Source organism: Aedes aegypti, chromosome 1 (genome assembly GCF_002204515.2).
Source record: "Aedes aegypti strain LVP_AGWG chromosome 1, AaegL5.0 Primary Assembly, whole genome shotgun sequence".
In the NCBI taxonomy this organism is placed as follows: Eukaryota; Metazoa; Arthropoda; class Insecta; order Diptera; family Culicidae; genus Aedes; species Aedes aegypti.
Window position 1 is genome coordinate 236897777 of NC_035107.1, and position 19275 is coordinate 236917051.

Below are 19275 nucleotides of genomic sequence, written 5' to 3' on the forward strand. Positions count from 1 at the left end.
GCATGTATCGGAAACTTTTTCTCTTCTATGAATGGGATACGTTCCAACAAACTTGGCGAAGTTTATTTTCGTGCAGGAGCATTTTTCTTATAGTGTTTCGACTGTTAGTTTAATTGGAAACATTGAATATTAGAGCGATTTGCTATAACATAGACCCTATTTTTTCTCATTTACTGTTCTGCGTTTGATCCTAAACTTGTAAATATTTAAGAGCTACTGAGTTTGTCTTCCGAATCCCAGATCACCACTTATCGATTTCAACCGGTACTACTTTGATAACAGTTTGTCGGTATTTTCCTAGGTGTCATCTCTCGCGTTCCGCTAAACACAATGTATTTTCATTACCAGCGACATCAATCTAATAAATGTCATCCGTTCGAAATTTACGATCTTTCTTTCATCAGAACCCGACCGGTGGAGCAAATTTTCCCATCGAATCATAAGGTGACTGTTGATGCTTATTGTTGCTAACACCTGCCAGGAACCCATTACCATCAATCTTCCGAGTGCGCTAGGCATCATTTAATCCACGTCAAAATTTCCTTGCTCCTTTCATTCCGGTACACTAAACTGATAAAAGTTTGCACCTCTAGCAAGAAGATGAAATAGCATGTGGGTGAGCGTCGTCGTCGACAGGTTACCGCTACCGGAAGCGCCGTCTGACATTTTGACTTGAGTCTAAAACTGTCGGAAGTCAAACGACCGTTGACTTTGTCGAAGCAAATATTGGCCGCAGGGTTTCACTCATATGTCGTAAGTTTTATACTTTTAAGCTACAATATAAACTTTTATGTTTAATTTCCGTAAACTAGATTGACATGGTCTGTTTATAGAAGAGTACACTAGGTGTTCTGTACAAAACCTTTCTAGTAAGAAGTCTGATTATTTTTTTCTGAAATGTTAAAAATCGGAAAGCCACTTCATTCACAAAATTCATCACAATTACAATTCTATTTTCTGATGTGATCTCGAAACAAAAAACTTCCTAAGGTTGTTCATAAGAGTCTTTCGGAAGAACATTTGAAATTCTTATGTAGTCAAGTAGTGATTCAAACATTTCAGCAATATATGATCCGTAAAGCCTTTTTTATAAGTGTGGGGGAGGGAAACCCCACAAAGTGTAGAAGATTTTTTTTCTGCCAAAATCATACTTGTTTATTGAGATAGTTTAAATTTTCTTGCAGTTTTTCTTCAAGAAACCCATGAAATCATGCCTACAACAATTTTTATTTGTTTAAGGATTTCAAGCTAATTGTTTTTTAGCATTTTTTGGATTTAGTTTATGTAGAGATTAATTCTCTGTCGTCAAGCATAACAGATAGATGTGGAACAGTGGAACCTTTTCGCGTGTCTTAAAGGTTAAATTCGGCGTCTCCAGTGAATCTGAGGCCGCTTTAAGAAAAGTTCCAGCCTGTCACAATTTTCTGCAACAGGTCGTCAAAGTTATAGAAAATACGTTGATTACGATTATACTCATAGTGATTCGCTATAGCATAATACGTATACTTGAGAACCATCAAAACAATACTCCGTAGATTGATTTACATGTCCGGTAGATTGAAAATGTTTACTTCAGATAGTTTTTCAATGAAATTGAACGCCTGTTGTACTTGGATATGTCTAAATGATTATTCAAAAAATAACAATCTTCTAAGTGACTAGAGTTACGAGGGATTCTTATACATGAGAATGGTGCACCGATTCCATAGTTATTTACATAAAAATATATCACTGTCCTGAAATAATATTATTACAATAACTATAAAATACACCGGGGCAAGCTAACATCGGACACTGATCACGATTTATTGATCTACTGCAGCACGACTTGTTCCTCACAGTTATACATGCGTCATACCCATCCCGTCTCCATACCGACACGTTTAACAGAAATTTCTTTCCAATCACGAACAACACTGGAAGTAGCGCCGCGGAGTGGAGAGGTTTCAGGAAATGCAAAGCAGCAAAAACCGCAATCAACGGAAGTATTAAGCAAGCCCGGAAAACTGATGACGAGAGGGAGGCAAAACGTTATACGTTACACACTCATTACAACGTAAAGGGAGGCCATAGTCGTATTGGATAGTGGAAAGAGGCACAGAGCGGCAGGCAGGAGTTCAAGCAAGGATATAACATAAAATTCGGTAGGAATATACTCAAGCACATAGGAACGGAAGGGATGCATTACAGTCAGCCATCATAAACTTAGGGCGGCAGAAATTATAATCACTCAAAAAATGCAAATGCTAGAGATTCATGTCGGTAAGGGCAACATCGCAGTATGCGGGATGCAGGAGGCAGAAGAAGAGGCAAGCAATCGAGCATTACAGCAGCAGCATTACAAACGGGGGTTGCAGGGAGCTAGCAGCGATAGACCGGAAAGTTTTCCCCACCTTCGATAAATTTATCATCCTCCGTTGATTTGGAGAAAAAGTGATCCACCTTGGAGCTGGCTGTAACGGAGAGGTGGATTGTTTTTTGTCGGGGGTAGAAGAAAAATAAAACTGTTAGTGGAGAGAATATTATTTGCAGGAGCTGATAGAGTAGAAATTAGGTCAAGATAGTATTAGACAAAATGCAATCGTAGATAAAAGGAAAAAGCCATGAAAGCCACTTGATGTGGATATATATATTCGCTCCACTTGTATGAAGTGCAGCACAAATAATATCTGAAACATATGCACTTCCAATGCATTTAGAAAGGGTAACACAATATGCATTTAGAATAAAAAATGGTCAATGACTTTGAAACACTCTCAAAAATTAATGTTCGAACCGACTGGACCCATGAACATTTTCTGTATGTTAGGCCATTCTGCATACAAGGACACCTGAGACCTATTTCAAGAGGGAATGGGACACACCATATTCAGAATTTCATACACTTTTATGGGATGACAGTTGAGATTTCATGATTTTTTTTCGATTTATAAGAGAACGTCATACAGTATTATCATAAGGAAGCTTAAAATTTATAATTGTTTATTCAGATTCAAAAAGACGACATGCCGGATTCCGGTGATGAGTTCCGATAAAGACCCAGGAGTTCCATCATTGATTTATCCAACAATTACAGGGTTACCTTTTCAAATTCCACTTGCGATTTTTACAATAACTCAAACAGAGATTCCTTCAGCAATTACTTCAGTGGCTTCTACAAGATTTTCCCCGAAACGTTCTCTAGCAATCCCATCAGAGATTCCCGCAGGAATTCCGCCAGGTTTTCTAACAAGAATTTATCAAGAATTGCAATAGCATTTCTTCCAGGGATACCGAACAGAAATGCTCCCTAGAAGGTTTTCTGCAGGATGTATTGGGAATTTAATTATGTATTCCATCAGTGGTTTCTTCAAAATTTCCACCAGATATGCATCTAAAAATGCCACTCCAAAAATTCTCTGAAGAAATAAGGCATTTCATCAACTAATTTAGAAACTCCACTAATTCTACCTAGGATCAAAACGAGAGTTCCACCAGGGATTCCTTTAGCGTTCCAACAGTCTTTTTTCTCAAGGACTTATCCAGGAAATTGGCCTGGGATTTCTCAACGAATTCCTCCGTTTTTTCCTGGAATTCTATCACACAATCCTTCAGAGCTTCCTCTAGTAATTTCCCCAGAAATTCCACCAATAATAATATTTCGAGGAATTCTTCCTGATATATCTCAAAGGATACATGCATGAATTCTTCAAGATATTTCTCCAAGGAATATTGCAGAGATTCATTTCGAAGAGTTCTTCAAAAAGGCCGTCCATTAATTACGTAAGGGCAGTGAATCAAATTATCATCAGAACACATGGAGAACAAATCACAAAGCAAGCTTACTCATAACCGTTTGTCCCAACTTTTGCGGATTGGGATACAATCAAGAGCAAAATTGTCATGACAACCACAGGGCGCAACATTGTTGCAACCTTTTTAACTCGCGATTAATCAGTTATTTTAAACAAACAACCAAATTTGTTTTATGGATGCTTTTTTATAATGTGTCAATGTTTACCAACACGTAGAAAGTTCTCGAAAATTGCAATGCGAAGTCCAGAAAATCTCTACGCACGTGGTGATCAATCATTGTCATATTCTGTTCAAGTGATGATAAATTCTTATTGTGGAATAAAATTGTTGCAAGAAGAGTAGGAGATGGTCATACCTTTGTTGCTGCGGGTTAGGTGACAATTGATTCACTGCCTAAGGCGTTATATGGGTTATTTTAATTTTCCTACAAAATATCTTACTATGAAGCGAGGGGGGTTGAAAACAGCCAAATTTTTCTATCGTTATTAAGGTGATTATAAAACGAAGCCAAACTTTGAATTTGACAACAGTTCGCGTCGAAAATCAATCAAATTGCTTGCTTGCTGGTGGTGACCAACGGGATAAATTTTCAACGCGGAGCGCTATTTGGTTCTCAAGTCTTGTGCTCTCAAAAATTTGAGGTGTGGCTTCGTTCTATAATCACCTTAATGGACAGCCCTATTATTCCTCAAGAAATAGCTCCAAAGATTTCACCGCATATAGCTCAGGGAATTCTGAATTCCTCAAGAAATTTTGCAAGTTTTTAATTCAGGGACTACATTCAGTGGTTCCTCAAGGAATTCAATATGAATTTAATTCAAAGCTTGTTTCAAAGATGCTGCCAGAAACCAGTCAAGCTAGAGATTTTTCCCAGGATTTCTTCAGGAATTCCTCTAGAGGATTTACATTCCTACAGGCGCCCCTAAAGAGATTCTGTTTATCAGTTACTACTTCTAAGATTTCTTCAGGAATTTCTTCAGGAATTTCTCTAGGGAATCCTCCAGGCATTAGTTTTGAATTTCATACAGACATTCATGAAGTGAATTTACTAGAAATTCCTCCTGTTGTTGACTCCTCCAAAATTTTGAAAAAATATTTCAGGAGTATTTTTAAGAAATTTCGTGCTAAGATTCTTCCAGGAATTCATCCAAAAATTCCTCGACAAGTTCACTCAAAAACTATTCAAGAATTTCTTTAGTTATAATATGGACGGATTATATAAAATTAATTCATGGATGTATTTAGGCATTCGCACGTATATTTGCATGGATATGCCTCTAGGAATTCATTCTGAGATGTCATCAAGGATTCCTTCACAAATAATTGCTTGAGGATTTCCAGCGGTTAATACAGTGACTTCTCATAAGATTCCTTAAGACATTCCTTCTGGGCTTTCTTCCACTTTTTCCTCCTGGAATTTCTTCATAAACTTTTCCAATGATTCATCCAAAAATCTACAAAAATTCCTTCTAGGATGTTTTTGGAGGAATACCCAGATAATTTTCTAGATAAATCTTCGAAACATGTTTAAGGAATTTCTGAAAGCATTCTTTCACGAGTCCTAAAAATAATTTTTGGGGAATTTCTTGAGAAATTTCTAGAGATATCTTTTGAGAAGTCCTGGTGGAACGCCTTGAAGATTGCTTGTAGAAATTCTTAAGACAAATATAGGGGGAACATGAGATTTCGTTCACAAATATTTGCAATTTTTCTCGAAGAATCTTCTAGAGAAATCCTAGAAGGGATGTAATGGAAAATTCGAAAAATTGTTGGTTTATCTAAAAATGAATTCATCTAGGAGCTTTTAAAAAAAGTCATGGAGGAATCCGATAGAGGAAAACTCCATTTATTCGATAGGTTTTCTTCTTCATTTTTCACTTCATATTTTTCTATACTCCGAAAATTCCTCTAAAGACACCTTAAGGAATCCATCCGTAGAATCTTGACATTTTTCTTAAATACAAGGATTGCAAAAAGAATTGAAAAGCATATTGCGAACTTTAAAATAATTTATTAGTTTAAGTACATTTTTAGGAAATTTATCCATGCATTCCCTCCCGAACTTGATCGGAAGTTACATCAATAATACTTCGTTTATTTCTTGTAAAAATCGTCCCGTTCTTGATAAGCCTCTTGGGATTCTGCTTTCAATGACCTCAAAAAGCTCTACAAAAATACATTTCAATATAAATTACCTGCGACAAATCAAAAAGTTTGTTCAGAGAAATCCTTTAGAGGGAGGAGTAATCTTTTTCAAATTCTCAAAAAATTTTAAACCTTCTTCTGGAATGAATACGGAATTTGCACCAAATCATAAATTTCTCTGATGAGTATTGTTTTGGGCAAGGATTTTGCTTGAAATTACTCCTAGGATTTTACAGCCTTAAGTAGTTTTATGATATTATCCTTTTAATTCCTTTAGAAATGCTGATTGGACTTCTTCAAGGATGTTTGCAGAATTCTCCGAATTATACAATTAGATCTTCTCTGTTTAATTGTCAAAAATTTCTGACTCAGCATATTTTAAGAATTTCAACAGGTACAAAGATCGTAATACGATTCCTGCATTAATTTCTATAGGTAGTTTTCTGGATTTCGTAAGATATTTTTCACAGAATGGTATCTCGAAATTCTTCCTGGATTTTTTTAAGGATCTCTTGTGAAAAACTTCACAAAAGATCATAATTCATATTAAGATTTCTGATATTAGTAAATATCCAGGAGTTTCGAGATTTTCACCAAAAGTATCCAAAGTGTTATGTTTGGATTTCTTCCAGATATAACAACACGTTTATCTAAAACGTCTAACATTGTGTATCCGTTAGAAAAAGAAAAAAAGCTGGATAAATGATTGGAGAACTTCCTGAATGAATTTCTGAAGTATTTATAGAGAAAATTCCTGAAGAAACTGGATGGAAGTTTCAGAAACTCTTAAGAAAAATTTATATAGAAATTTATGGAGGATTTTTTAAAAATTATGCTTAGAGGAATGCTAAGAAGAGCTCATGATAAAATAACTGTTGGCAGTATACTACGGTAATAGGAGTATATTAAAGGCAGTTTTAAGGAAAATCTGAAAATAACGTCTTATATGAAGCTCTGTAATGGAATTCAGAAACAATTTCTGGGAGATTTTTTAGCAGATTCCTTTTCGGAATACCTGCCTGTAGAAATGTGGAAGTTACATTTTGTGGAGTCTGTTGTTGGAATTCTGGCTGATCATTAGAATCCCTTCCATAAGAGTTTTAGATATTTTTTCCAATCCGAAATTTTCAAAATCGTTAAAGGAACTTATGCTCGAAAAACAAATTGTACCAAGTCGTGTTGTGGACTACTTATTGTGAATGGAAAAAAGCACGGATAAGGTTTGATGCAAAAAGGGTGCAGAGGTTGTGTATTATAGTCGCTTTTGCGTGAACTTTTAAAGTCGCTTGCCCTTACTTACGGAAATCCTGGTAACGCCCATGGATAAAGCTTCCAGGAATTCTAACAATAATTCATTAGTAATATACCAGGGATACCAAACAGGAATTTCTTTAGGGATTACCTTAGTTATTCTACCAGGTATTTTCCAACAATTTATCTGAGCTTTGAGAAGGTGTTCCACCAAAGATTCTTTTAAAAATTCCACTAAGAATTTTTAAGCAATATCATTAATCAGTTTAGCAATTGAAACAATTTCATAAAGCATTCCAACAGGATTTTTTCGGACATTTCAAAAAAGATATTTTTTTCGGGGACTGCAGGAGTTTTTCTTCGAAAAATATTTCTGGAATTCCTTCGAGGATTCTTCCAGAGCTAGATCTAACAATTTCTCCCGAAATACCTACAAAAACTCCATCAAATATAACTTCATGAATTCGTCCTAGATTTGACTCTTCAAAAAATTTCTCTAAGAAATATTCCAGGGATTCATTTATTCCAAAGAAACTTCCAGAAATTTCTTCAAACCACCAGTGCTACCTCCAGGAATGACTCTAGGTATTACTCCAGGAATTATTCAAAGCATCCTGCCAGTTATTGATTTTAGGATATCTTCCAAAAATTTTCCCACTCATTTCTTCATAATTTCATGACAGGTTCCTTCAAGGATTCTGCGTGAAATTCCTCAAGCTTTTTTCCTGATAACCCTCTAGTCTTAAATGTACTCCTTGAATTTCTTTAGGAATTGCTCTTGGGATTCATCCAAAAGCTGAAGGATTTTGTTTGCTTTTCATTTTCAACTGATTTCTCTAGGAAAACTATTCGGGATTCCTAAAAATTCCCTGGTTCCTGAGATACTTTAAGGTGTCCTTCCAAATAGTCCTCCAAAAAGTTCCTTGAATATTCGTGCAGCCATTCCTTCAAAATCTGCAGAAATTCTGAAAAAAATCTCTGAGAATTCCTACAAAAATGTTTCCAGCACTCCGTCGAGACATTGACACATGAATCGAGATGTTCGATAATCCAATCCGCATGGTTATTAAAGTAATAAACTCATAATGCGTGATAAAGATGGATAAGTTATGGGTGAAATTATGAAAAAATCCACGTTCTCGGCTGGGTTTCGACCTCAGAACTCTTGTATGCTAGACGAGCGCTTTACCAACTGAGCTACCGAGTCACTTTGTGACCCAATTACTCAGAAGGTTACAAGCTTCGAATTCAAATGAAAGGCAAACAGTTTCAACACTTCGAATAAATTGCGCTCGCTCTGCGCGCGTGTCTAGTATGCATGATATGGATGGGTATGGGTTATGAAAAGGGTCTGAGTGATCTGTGCTGATTTGAATTTGAAATTTGTAACCTTCTGGGTTGTTGGGTCACCAAGTGGCTCGGAAGCTTAGTTGGTAAAGCGTTCGTCTAACACACAAGAGTCCTGTGTTCGAATCCCAGACGAGCACGTATTTTTTTTATAAGTTCACCGATAATTTGTCCATCTTTACCACGCGTAATAAGTTCATTTCCTCCTCCAGGAGATCCTTCAGGAGTTCTTTGGAAAATTCCTTCAAGACTTGAAACTGTATGAACATGTTTAATCCCGTGTCAATCATTGATCAGGGTAAAATTGCTGGGTATTAGAAGTACTATCAATCGATTATTTAACTTTTTTCAATCTGGAATTTTCAAACATGTAAATTGACCTTTCAATCGAGAGGTCAAATGAAAAAGAAGCACGGATGTCCTTAATAGTTTATGGTTTTATACAAAAATGGTGCAGGTGTTTTGAAGAAAAGCTTAAGAAGTTCTACTAGAAATTGCTTCAGGGATTCTAATGACTATTCGTCAGGATTTTTTTTTGCATTTCCATGCTAAACATGAATAACTCCTTGAATTTCATTGGGAATTACCAGAGATTCCATTTTCAGCTATTCTTCCAGGGATTTTTCTAGCAATTCTTTCAGGGATATGACAAAGTATTCCACCAGAGATTCCTTCAAAAAATTTATCAAGAATTTGTTCAGCAATCTCATCAATCAATCAAGCAATTGCAAAAATTTTATCAAGCATCCCGAACAGTGATGGTTTCCAAGGATTTCTCTTGCAATTATTCTGCATAAAAGCACTCTTGTATTTCTTCGAGGATTCTTCAAGGGATATAGAAATTCTTTCTGAATTGGGTTCTTCAACAGATTTCTCCAGGAAATATTCCAGGGATTCATTCAGAGTTTTATCAAAATAATCTTCCTGAGCGATTTTTTCAAAGATTCCACCAATGCATGTTCTTGAAGCAGCTCCAGGTATCATTACAGAAATTCTTCAAAGCACTCTGTCAGATATTTATTTTGGCTCTCAGGCATTTCATCAATATTTCATTTAGGGGAAACTTGAATAATTCTGCCATAAATTCTTCAAGGTGTTTTTTTTTTTCTAATACCTCTCTAGTCTAAAATTTTCTTCTTGAATTTCTCTAGGAATTTCTTCTGTGATTTCGGGAAAAAAACTGAAGGATTTCTTTTCAAGAAAAATCTTCACGGGTTTTTTATTATAAATTCTTCCAGTAAAATTATTATGGATATCGCATGGAGTTATTTCTAAAAATCATCTAGTGATGGCTCTAGGCATTCATCCTGAAATTCTTTCATGCGTCTTTCCACGTTTTGCTTATGGAATTCCACTTAATATTCGTCCAAGGATTCCTCCAGGGATAATTTAAAAAAAATCTTCAGAAATTGCGCAAGGATTTTATCTGAAAATTCCTACAAAAAAGTCATTCCAAAACTCCTTCATGAGTTATTATAATCCTCAAGGATTCCCTTCAAGATTACATGAAAAATTCCTTTAAGTATACCTTCAAGGATTTCAAACTGGAGAAGCTTTGGTTTATTTGAAGGTACTCTTCCAGAAGTGTCTTTATTATCTTTCTCCCGTCTCCCATATTTCTTTAGAGATTGCTCCAAAAATTTCTCCAATGACTCTTCCAGATATAACCCTTTAAGAGAGTCTACCAGAAGTTCGTCCAATTGTTCCTTTTGAATCATTCAAAATTTCTTCCCCGTATTTCTTCCTGAGAGCTTCTAAACAATTTTGTCCTAGGATTCTTCCAGGAATGTTTACGATAACTTCCTAAAGGAATTCATCATATTCGTGTGATTCATTCAGGGATGCCTGTAGAGTGTAGGAATTCATCCAGAGAAAATCCTACGGCAGAAAATCCCTTCAATAAAAAGTAATTCAAATCAAATTCACATGGCTACTTCTTGAAATTCATCCAACAATTCTGGGAGGAATTTTTCCGAAAATGACTTTTATTAAGTCTTAATATTTGCTTCATTATTCCTTCAAGAATTCTGACTAGAGGTTTTCTTCCGATTTAAACAAGAACTACTTATAAGATTCCTCAAGTTATTTTTTGATGTTTTTTTTCCTAAAGTTCCTCCAATTATTCCTGCCGGATTTGTTTTGAGAAATTTCTCCATAGATTTTTCCACAGATTCGTACAAAAAAAAAACTCCAAGGGATTGCTTCAAGGAACCTCAGCGGAATTTTTTGTAGGAATCCCTAAAAAAGTTTCTAAAAAAAAATCTCAAAGAATCCCCGGAAGAATTGATGAAAGGATTCTTGCTGACAAACACAAAAAAAAATTGAAGAAATATCTTGAGAAAATCCTAGATAAACCATTGATAAATCCTGCAAAAATGCCTGGAGAATTGCATGTAGAAAATCTTGAAACCGTGCTAGAACTCCCATTTTACAAATAGACGTTTCGCATAAGTACGTTTGGCATTATGGAAGTTTCGCATAAAATAGTTTCATACAAGAACAGGTTGCATTTCGAAGTGGAATGAATGGAGCGATTGTTCAAAGAATTTCTTGAGGAATCTTAAAAGTTTTTTTTTACTCAAAAAAGTCTGGATAAACGCCTGTAGAAATCATTGGAATTCTTTGAAAAAATCATTGAGAGAATGAGAGATGAAAAACAATGGAAGAATTCTTCCAAGAGGGAGAAATTTCAAAGAGAATTCCGTCGTTGAACCCCTAAAGGAATTCATGAGATAATTCTTGAAGAATTTTCTTGAGCTGTTCGAATAAGAATTCCTAGAGAGGATATTAAAGGAATCATGGAACTGGTAAGAATTGCACTTCGATCCAAATGAATAGAGGATGAGACTTTCCGCTTACTCTAGAAGTGTATATTTTGGCAGGTCTCATATTATTGATCGATAGCGGCGACGGAAAATTTCGTACAGTCAGTTGGGATGGGGAAGGAATGTTAGTGTGAAATGGTTGTTGCTTCTATAAATAGAGAATACCTCTGCATCTCCACAATCACTACGAGAAAGGTGTTTATTAGTGAGGGAGAAAAAAAATATGGGAGTCACCTTTGGTTGGTGATGCTTTCCATGGATAAGGAGGAAAACTATGATTTTTACTTAAAACTAGTTTAGGGTTTTTGTCTCGTTGTGAAAAAATATTGATAGAGGAATGGAAAAGTAAGTCGACATTCATTATGTTGAACTTTTCAAAAGTATTTTTTAGTAATGGCAAAAGAAGAAAGATACGTGTGAATTAGCCTTATATGAAACAGGAATAAGGGTTTATGTCGACATTTGTAGTAACGAACCATCCATAGTTTGTTTGAAAATCACCTAAAGTTAGTCGACATTCTTAATGTCGATCTATTCAAAGGTTATTCAAGTAATTAAGAAAAATAGAGGAATATTTGTATTAGAGATATGTGAAACAAGAATAAGAGTTTATTTCGATAATTGTAGTGACAAACCATCCATAGTTTGTTTGCCACGTTATAAATGTGATATTATAAGTATTAAACTGGTGCTGTCACTTCAGTCTCGACTGAACACGAAAATCTCTTCGCACAATGCGAACCAGAGGCTGTACGAAGCACTGCCCAGCAAAACGTATCGAACAAATTGAAAAAAAAAAAATCACTGGTGCAACTACAAATATGAACTGGCTTGCTTTGGTTTTCCGAAGCACTGTCTATGACACTATCTGGGTGAAAAATCATAACTTTTGAGCTGTCGAATGATGAGACTGTATGATGTTCATGACGCTTGAATCGTTGTACCATACAAGCGTATGGAATTCTAGATATGATGTGTACCAGTTGATAACAGAGTAGGTTCCAGGTGCCCTTGTATTCAAAATGGACAAAAATGGCCATAGGTCATCCAAACCGTTCAAATGATCTATCGACCCTATCACAGTCTATGCATGTGCAACACTTATTGTACATTTTCGTTACAATCCATAGAGCTTAATTATGACTTGAAAGTGTATGCTATGAATTTTGAAAAGCTTTAGGTCTCTAGAACTCACAACAGTTGTGATCATAAATGTTTATACGTATCATGATTTTTCATAAGCTTCAGTATGTTCTGAAGACTATAAAATTTGCATTATTCGTAACAGTATTGTTATTTTCAATGCATAATGGATTATGAGTTAGGATATAAGTGTATCATAAGAATTGCATAAGTATAGACTTAGCTAAGGTCGGTAGATCATAAGCTCTATAGCTTACAGGTTTATAATCGTAAACCTTTTACTAATGCTAAGTACCTATTAGCTCTACTGAGTCAAGTCCGTATGCTTTGTTAGGTAATTACTTAATAAGAAATAAAATATGTACAGCCCAAATTGTTCGCAAACAAAACTCTCCGCCAAAAATTAAATAATTGATAACATAGCCGGAACATAAATCTCGATTATAATCCCATGGAACGTTCCACAAAAAGAGCTAAACCCCGTTCTGGCTTCAACAACCCTCGGAAAAAAGCTGGAACAATCAATTCTCACATTAATAATTCCCATTTGGTTCACCCACTGCACTAGTGAACCGAACCGACTGTTCCCGTTTCAAGGGTTTCGTATTCCTCCAGGTCTGCTCTGAAGAGCACCATAAAACTGTAAGAAATACACTTTAACGACCATCCAGGACGCGAGAATGGCGATGACGATGACTGCGCTGTATTAACGAGGGAAAATCCACCCTCTCTTTTTCGTGCAGGAACACTTTAGTACAAAAGTTTGAGGTCACCCCACAAAAACATACCAAAGTGTTTGAAAAATAGTTATTTTGACACACAAGGTTTTTGAATTTCGTTTACTAAAAACATTGCTAGTTTTTTCAGCATTATATCGAACAAAATTTTATACCAGTGCGGTATAAGAATTGTAATTGTTATATGCTTTGAAGAGCACTTGTATAATTTTAGTAGAAAAATGATAACTTGAATAAATGTTTCATAAGTTTTGAATAGTTTTCGCCAAAATTTAACAAGTGCTTCTTAAAGAACATAAGATAACGATTTTAATGTCGAACTGATTCTAAACTTTGATCGATTCAATCCTGAGTAAATAAGTAAAAGTTAAGTGAACAAAATTCAAAATACGTGTTTCTCAAACTAACTACGAAGTCTTATCAATTAATTATCATTTGAATGAATCATAGATACTTTTGATTGGACATCTTATTACAGGGGTATGGACAAAAACCTTTGGTAGGACTTTTGGGGGTGCCCCAAACTTTTGCTCGAAAGTGTCCCTTTAAATTTAAGCAACGACTGGGAGTTGGTGCGGTAAATCGCACGATTATGTCACACACTAGGTAAGGTATTCACTACAGTTCCTAACGATTCAATTTCCCGTTTCCACACAGTTGTCGGGTGAAAAAGTCCGCTTCACAGGGACTCCACACTTTTCTAACTTAGAGTGCGACACTAACGAATGGGGACAGAAAAATGACAACAACAAAAATTGAATTGGACAGTGAACTGATGGAGGGTGGTGAGAGTGATGGTGATGGTTTATTCTAGAACCGGTCTTGCTTTCGGTTGAATTGGTTGGTACAAACAATAAACTAAGGAAATTCACATTCAAGTGTTTCAAAATTGCTGTAGCTTTGATCAGATAAGGATTTTTTATCCATGTCTGCTACTAGACATAACCTAGAAATGTCCATTTTGTTCTTTTTCCTGGTGTTACGGTCATTTTAAGATAGTGCCTGCTTCTCAGGGATAGTGAATGCCTCGAAAATCAATTGTGGGACACCTTATGCGTAAAAATTCCAACAAATTGGTAAAAAATCACAGCATTATAAAAAATTAAAGTTTGATTAAAAAAACTATGGCAAAAAATCTAATCGATTAATCGATCAAATAATTCGACTCAAGAAATGTGAGCGGAGAATAATAGCTTCACCAAATGCTTCGACTCTTATATATCCTAAGGTAAACCTTTTTAAGAAAAACTTTCGGATTGATGAGCCCAACAGTCATAGTTCACAGTACCAACCAACTCCGGCAAGACTCGATTTCCTATATCTGCATTGTTCTTCTAGGGGGTGCGAAACTGAGCGCATGGAAAGTGGATGGTGACTATGAAAGAACTATATTTTCGGTGTAAGAATAAGATAAGGAAATCCCTCCCACGAATCCATCATCCCTCCTCTTCCCACTCCCCCCTTCCAGAACCCAGGTGCTATAATTACCGAATTGGTTTGGCACAGGTGGCTTGCGGACCACTTCTGGACCCCCGGTGTATTCGTGCCATCGATAGGTGCTTCTGTATTCCGAGTGGAGCTGAAACGAGTAGCAAAACGATACATGATGTAATAAACAGTTTTCGCATTCGTGTGGAGAATGAGAATTTGGGTGGATGGATAATGTCAAGTGGGTTGGGGGTAGAAATAAGGGCATGCGGTATTTTGAATAATTCTGTCAAATGACATTCGAAACGAAATACCGCGGAAAATACGCTTTCAATTAATTTAACCTAACTTATACTAAATATAGAAAATTAAACGTGGAAATATAAGAGTGCAATCAGTTTTGTCTAAAATTTTAATAATTTCAATCGACATTTGTTACAATGTTTCAACATTGGATATTGTATGTAACTCATTAGAACTGTTCCAGAGAGGGAGCTAGAGAATTATTTTCAAAATTTAGTTTTGAATTTTCTGCAGAGATTGCTTTCTGGTATTACAACAGCGGGTATATATTGGCACAGAATGCAACATGGTAAGCTACAAAGACGTAGTATATCATACGTAACGTGTAATGAGAACCATCATATTTAATTAGTTTTTAACAGAAGCATGGAACGAGCTCACCAATTAAAATTTCATACTCAATTCTGCAACAAAAAGTTGTTCATCAAAGCGCAAACATTAAACAAAACATCCGCTTGCTTGGGCTTCTTGGAGTGTTTTCCATCTTTTAGAATTCTTTGAAAAGCTCTGGAAACTCTGAAATTGTTTGGTCCTTGTGCAATATTTCATTGCTTGCATCTTATTTTTTAAGAATTTAGCTGCCCCCATAAATCATCTTGGAAGATTTACGGCAAACGCCGTAGGAATTCCTGTTTTTTCTCTGGGAATACTTTAAGTTAACTTAGTTTTTTTTAAAACCTTCATTGTAGAACTCAGTTTCTTGTTTGTACAAAAAATTATAGAACTGTGCAAATTGAAGAAATTATGATCATTAATTAAGTAAATCATAATTTTGATTACATTTTCATGCAAGCAATTCCGTGCATCGTTTCGTATTGTCATAAAAAAGCATATCGTATATCCTTAGGCAGAAAACAACACAGCAGGACTGTGCATTAAAATGGATTTAATATGGAAATGAGTACCGGATTGAGGTTTTCCCACTTCGGATGCGTTACGTATACAAACACTACCCGGAATAGTTGGGAAAAAAGGCAGCGACTGGTTAAATAAAATGCTCTGAGCCTTCTTATGTCTCTTGCAGAAAAACACTTGCGAAACAGTCATGGAAAATAGTTTCATGTCGTTTACAAAGTAGAAGCGGGAAGCGAAATAAAAATGAATGGTGGTCGTTGGGAATGTTTCTTTCCCCTTTTCCGTGTGGCCGGAGGAAAAATAAAACGATTTGCAGTTGAAACTTTTAAAAATTCTCATGGTTGAGCCGTTTAAGAGGAACAACATTGCATACAGTTCGCTGTTTATCGTTCTAGTTGTAAAATTACGGATCGTAACATCTGAGAGAATCACTGCGAAACAGGAATACATTACTCTTATGAGTATTTGATTTGAAAACGACGGGCTTGACTGTCCCAGGATTCTGTTGATTTTGAATTTTCGTGACAAAGTCGCCAATTTTCACAACTGTTTTTTTTTTTCAGTCATTCAGTCAGTAGTTCGATTGCCCCCGTTCCAGTATAACCTGGGCAGGCCTCTGGATACGTTCGGCACCCATCCTGTAGCAAGTACGCTTTATTATTTATTAAAAATTCTTTGTTAAATTTAAGACTGTAAATATTACATGTTATTTTGTTATTTGTTAATTTATTAAACTTTGCATGTCCATTCGTTTTTATAAATTTAATCTCCAATGCAATCACCGCCAATTGCTCTCATAGAGAATATACGACATAGTTACTCACGCCTAAAACGAGTGTCTTGAGTTCCCTATGGTCAGCTACCAGGAAAGCGCATGGTTTTGCAAGCCTGTTGAGCGTCATGACGCCACCCAAAATCCGCTTGGGTCGCGGGCACTGACCCATATGCCTATGCTATTCAGGATGCGTTGACCTTTTCCTTGTTCGGCATTCCACGCTTGTCACGAAGCTTAGCGAGCAAGCTGACTAGATGGTTTGAATAGTCAGTTGGAATGAGATGCACGACTTCGGGAAATATTGCAGATAAATTCCTTTGATGCTCGGTTTCGCAAAATTTAACTTCGTTGAATTTCGCGAAGTTGGGGACAATGTTGAAAAATTGCGGCATCTGAGGATTACTTCAGCCTCGAATCGTTCACTTTGTTCCGTTTCGTGGAAGAGGCAAGAACGGTCTAATTTTTGTTACCGTGCCGCAGTGTGATTGTAAAGGTGAAAGTGACATAGGAAACTTAAGATATTTAGCTAATTTATGTTCTTCCATATCCCTCTAGTAAGCATAGTTGTAGTAAAGTAGTGCAGGGCGATCATTACTTACCAGATCGTGAAGTGTGTGCGTTGATATTGTTTCAAGAAGGTAATAGACGTTCATTGTGAAAGGTGAAACAATATTTTAATTCCTTCCCCACGTGTGCGCATGAAAATTCTATCCGGAATAGGTCGTGGCAGCATAGGCGAAGCCGTCACACTGCGATCAGTTTTTGCGACCGTTTTTGACCCCACGCAACGGCTTCAAAGCTTCCCGGGGTACACGTGGCCGGAGAAGGACGCGATCGCCAAATTCGCGCCTTTGGCAGGCAAGCCTACCCATTCGCAACAGCAAGAGTCGAGAGGAGACCAACCCCCCTGCAGCGAGCATCGTAGCACCAAACAAGCCAGCACGCCACCGGAGCAAATTGCCGACGGCGCCTCAACTTGTGTTTGCGCGCCACTGCAGGATCGAGTGCATGTACCGCACTTACGTGTAAGCCCGCGCACCGGTGAGGGAGACACCACCAACCGCATCGCCCGTTCGATCGCCATCCCGGCGAGAGTACCAGGCTGGAGGTAGTGCGCTAATCTGCCCCAGTCATCGTAAGCGTCTCCCCACCCACATCAAAACCCTAGGTAACCGTGAGTACTATTGCATGCATGTTTGTTAGTGTCGTCCATGGCCATGTGACCCAATAGAGGCACAACAACATTATTTTTGCTAGTCCGTCATAGCCCATAATTCGACGGCTCTAGCATAGAACTCACCCGAGAGTGAGAAGTGATGGTGTGAGCTCCCCGGAGCGAGTGTCGGAGTTGGAGCGAAAGAAGAGCGTAGCAGCAGAAGATCTCGCGCATCGTGTGCGCGCCGCAAGGAGAAGTTGATCCGCACACACAGGTAGAACTAGAGGGAAGTCAGTGGGAGTGAGAACAGTCTAGGCCTAGGCAGAAATGTAGAGCATAAGAGAGGAAATAAATCCATGTATAAAACCCATGTACATCTTCAAATGGAGTAAGTAATCCATGTATATTCGGTCCCCCCCAATAAAGTTAGTTTGATCCATGCACGGAGGAAAAGGCTCTTCGTATTTTGAATGTATTTAGTTAGCGTCTTTTAAGGTCTCTATGTTGCTTCGCGTTCGTATGTAGTTTTTTTGTAGTGACTTGTGTCGTTTACTGGGTGGTCAGCCTGAATCTGACTTTGAGACAGTTCTTTCGTTTTCTGCGGACTGGGACGGGTGAACTTTTTGGACTGGGCCTGTGAAGAAAAAACCCGCCTTTATTACTTGTCCTCAGCCGTTTATTGGAGGGATTTATTTGTAGGATTTTCTTAAGTTGAGGTGTCCGCTCGGAAACGTGAAGTACGACGGACTATTTGAGGCAGCCAGTCAGCTTACTCACTAATCAAGTGACCCTTCCCCAAGAAGGTCTCAAGCCGGGCAACGCAATCTTTGTTGGGTGGTCTCCTTTCGGAGTGGCGCATAAGCTACCCAATTTCAAAAGTAAGCTCGACAGGCCCGTTATATTTGGCGCCCAACAATACAAGGCTTTTTAAGATTTAAGTTGTAGCTGACTGTTGTAATATAACTTTTCTTATTTACCCATTTTTGTTGCGTGTCTTAGCACGTATTTATATTGAAAGTGTGAAATTCATTGTAAGGGAACTCAAATTTTGTGAATTTTCGATCAATATATTTGATTTTGTTGTTTTTGTATTTAGGTTTATAATTTTTCGTTTATTTCGATAAACATCAATCATTTGTCTAATTTTGTACATTTATTACATTGTTTGCTTCATATTTGTATTATTTATTCCTTACTGTTATTTATTGCTATTTGTTATTTATTCCTTACTCATAAACATTGATAATTAATAAGGTAACTCCTAAGTCGATTTTTCTTAAATAAGTGTATATGCAATTTGGTGCGGTTGATTATTCTTGTTTTTGTTATTTATCTGGTTGATTGTAGCTTCTGAAAGTATATAAAAATGAATCAATTATTTCCCCGAGCCGAAGATCTCACTCCCGAAGAGATCAATTATGAGTTCGTTATTCGACATCAACCAGAAGAAGTTTTTAAGCTCGAATTGTCAGGCAAACAAAGACATTTGAGACAACTATTCAAGGAAGATCAGAA

The 19275-nt window shown here is 36.8% G+C and overlaps 1 protein-coding gene across 10 annotated transcripts in view; it reads right to left on the reverse strand.

Annotated features, from left to right (window-relative positions):
* Positions 1-19275, reverse strand: part of LOC5564690 (rhoGEF domain-containing protein gxcI) — a 179198-nt gene that overhangs the window by 112809 nt on the left and 47114 nt on the right. For 9 of the 10 annotated variants that reach the window (XM_021837315.1, XM_021837313.1, XM_021837314.1 and 6 more), the window contains exons 3-4: positions 14732-14822; positions 2394-2453 (exon numbers count right to left, since the gene is read on the reverse strand). In XM_021837315.1, the coding sequence (XP_021693007.1) occupies positions 2394-2453; positions 14732-14822 (151 nt within the window). The remainder of the gene's footprint in view (positions 1-2393; positions 2454-14731; positions 14823-19275) is intronic. The other variant, XM_021837312.1, reaches the window with a different exon arrangement.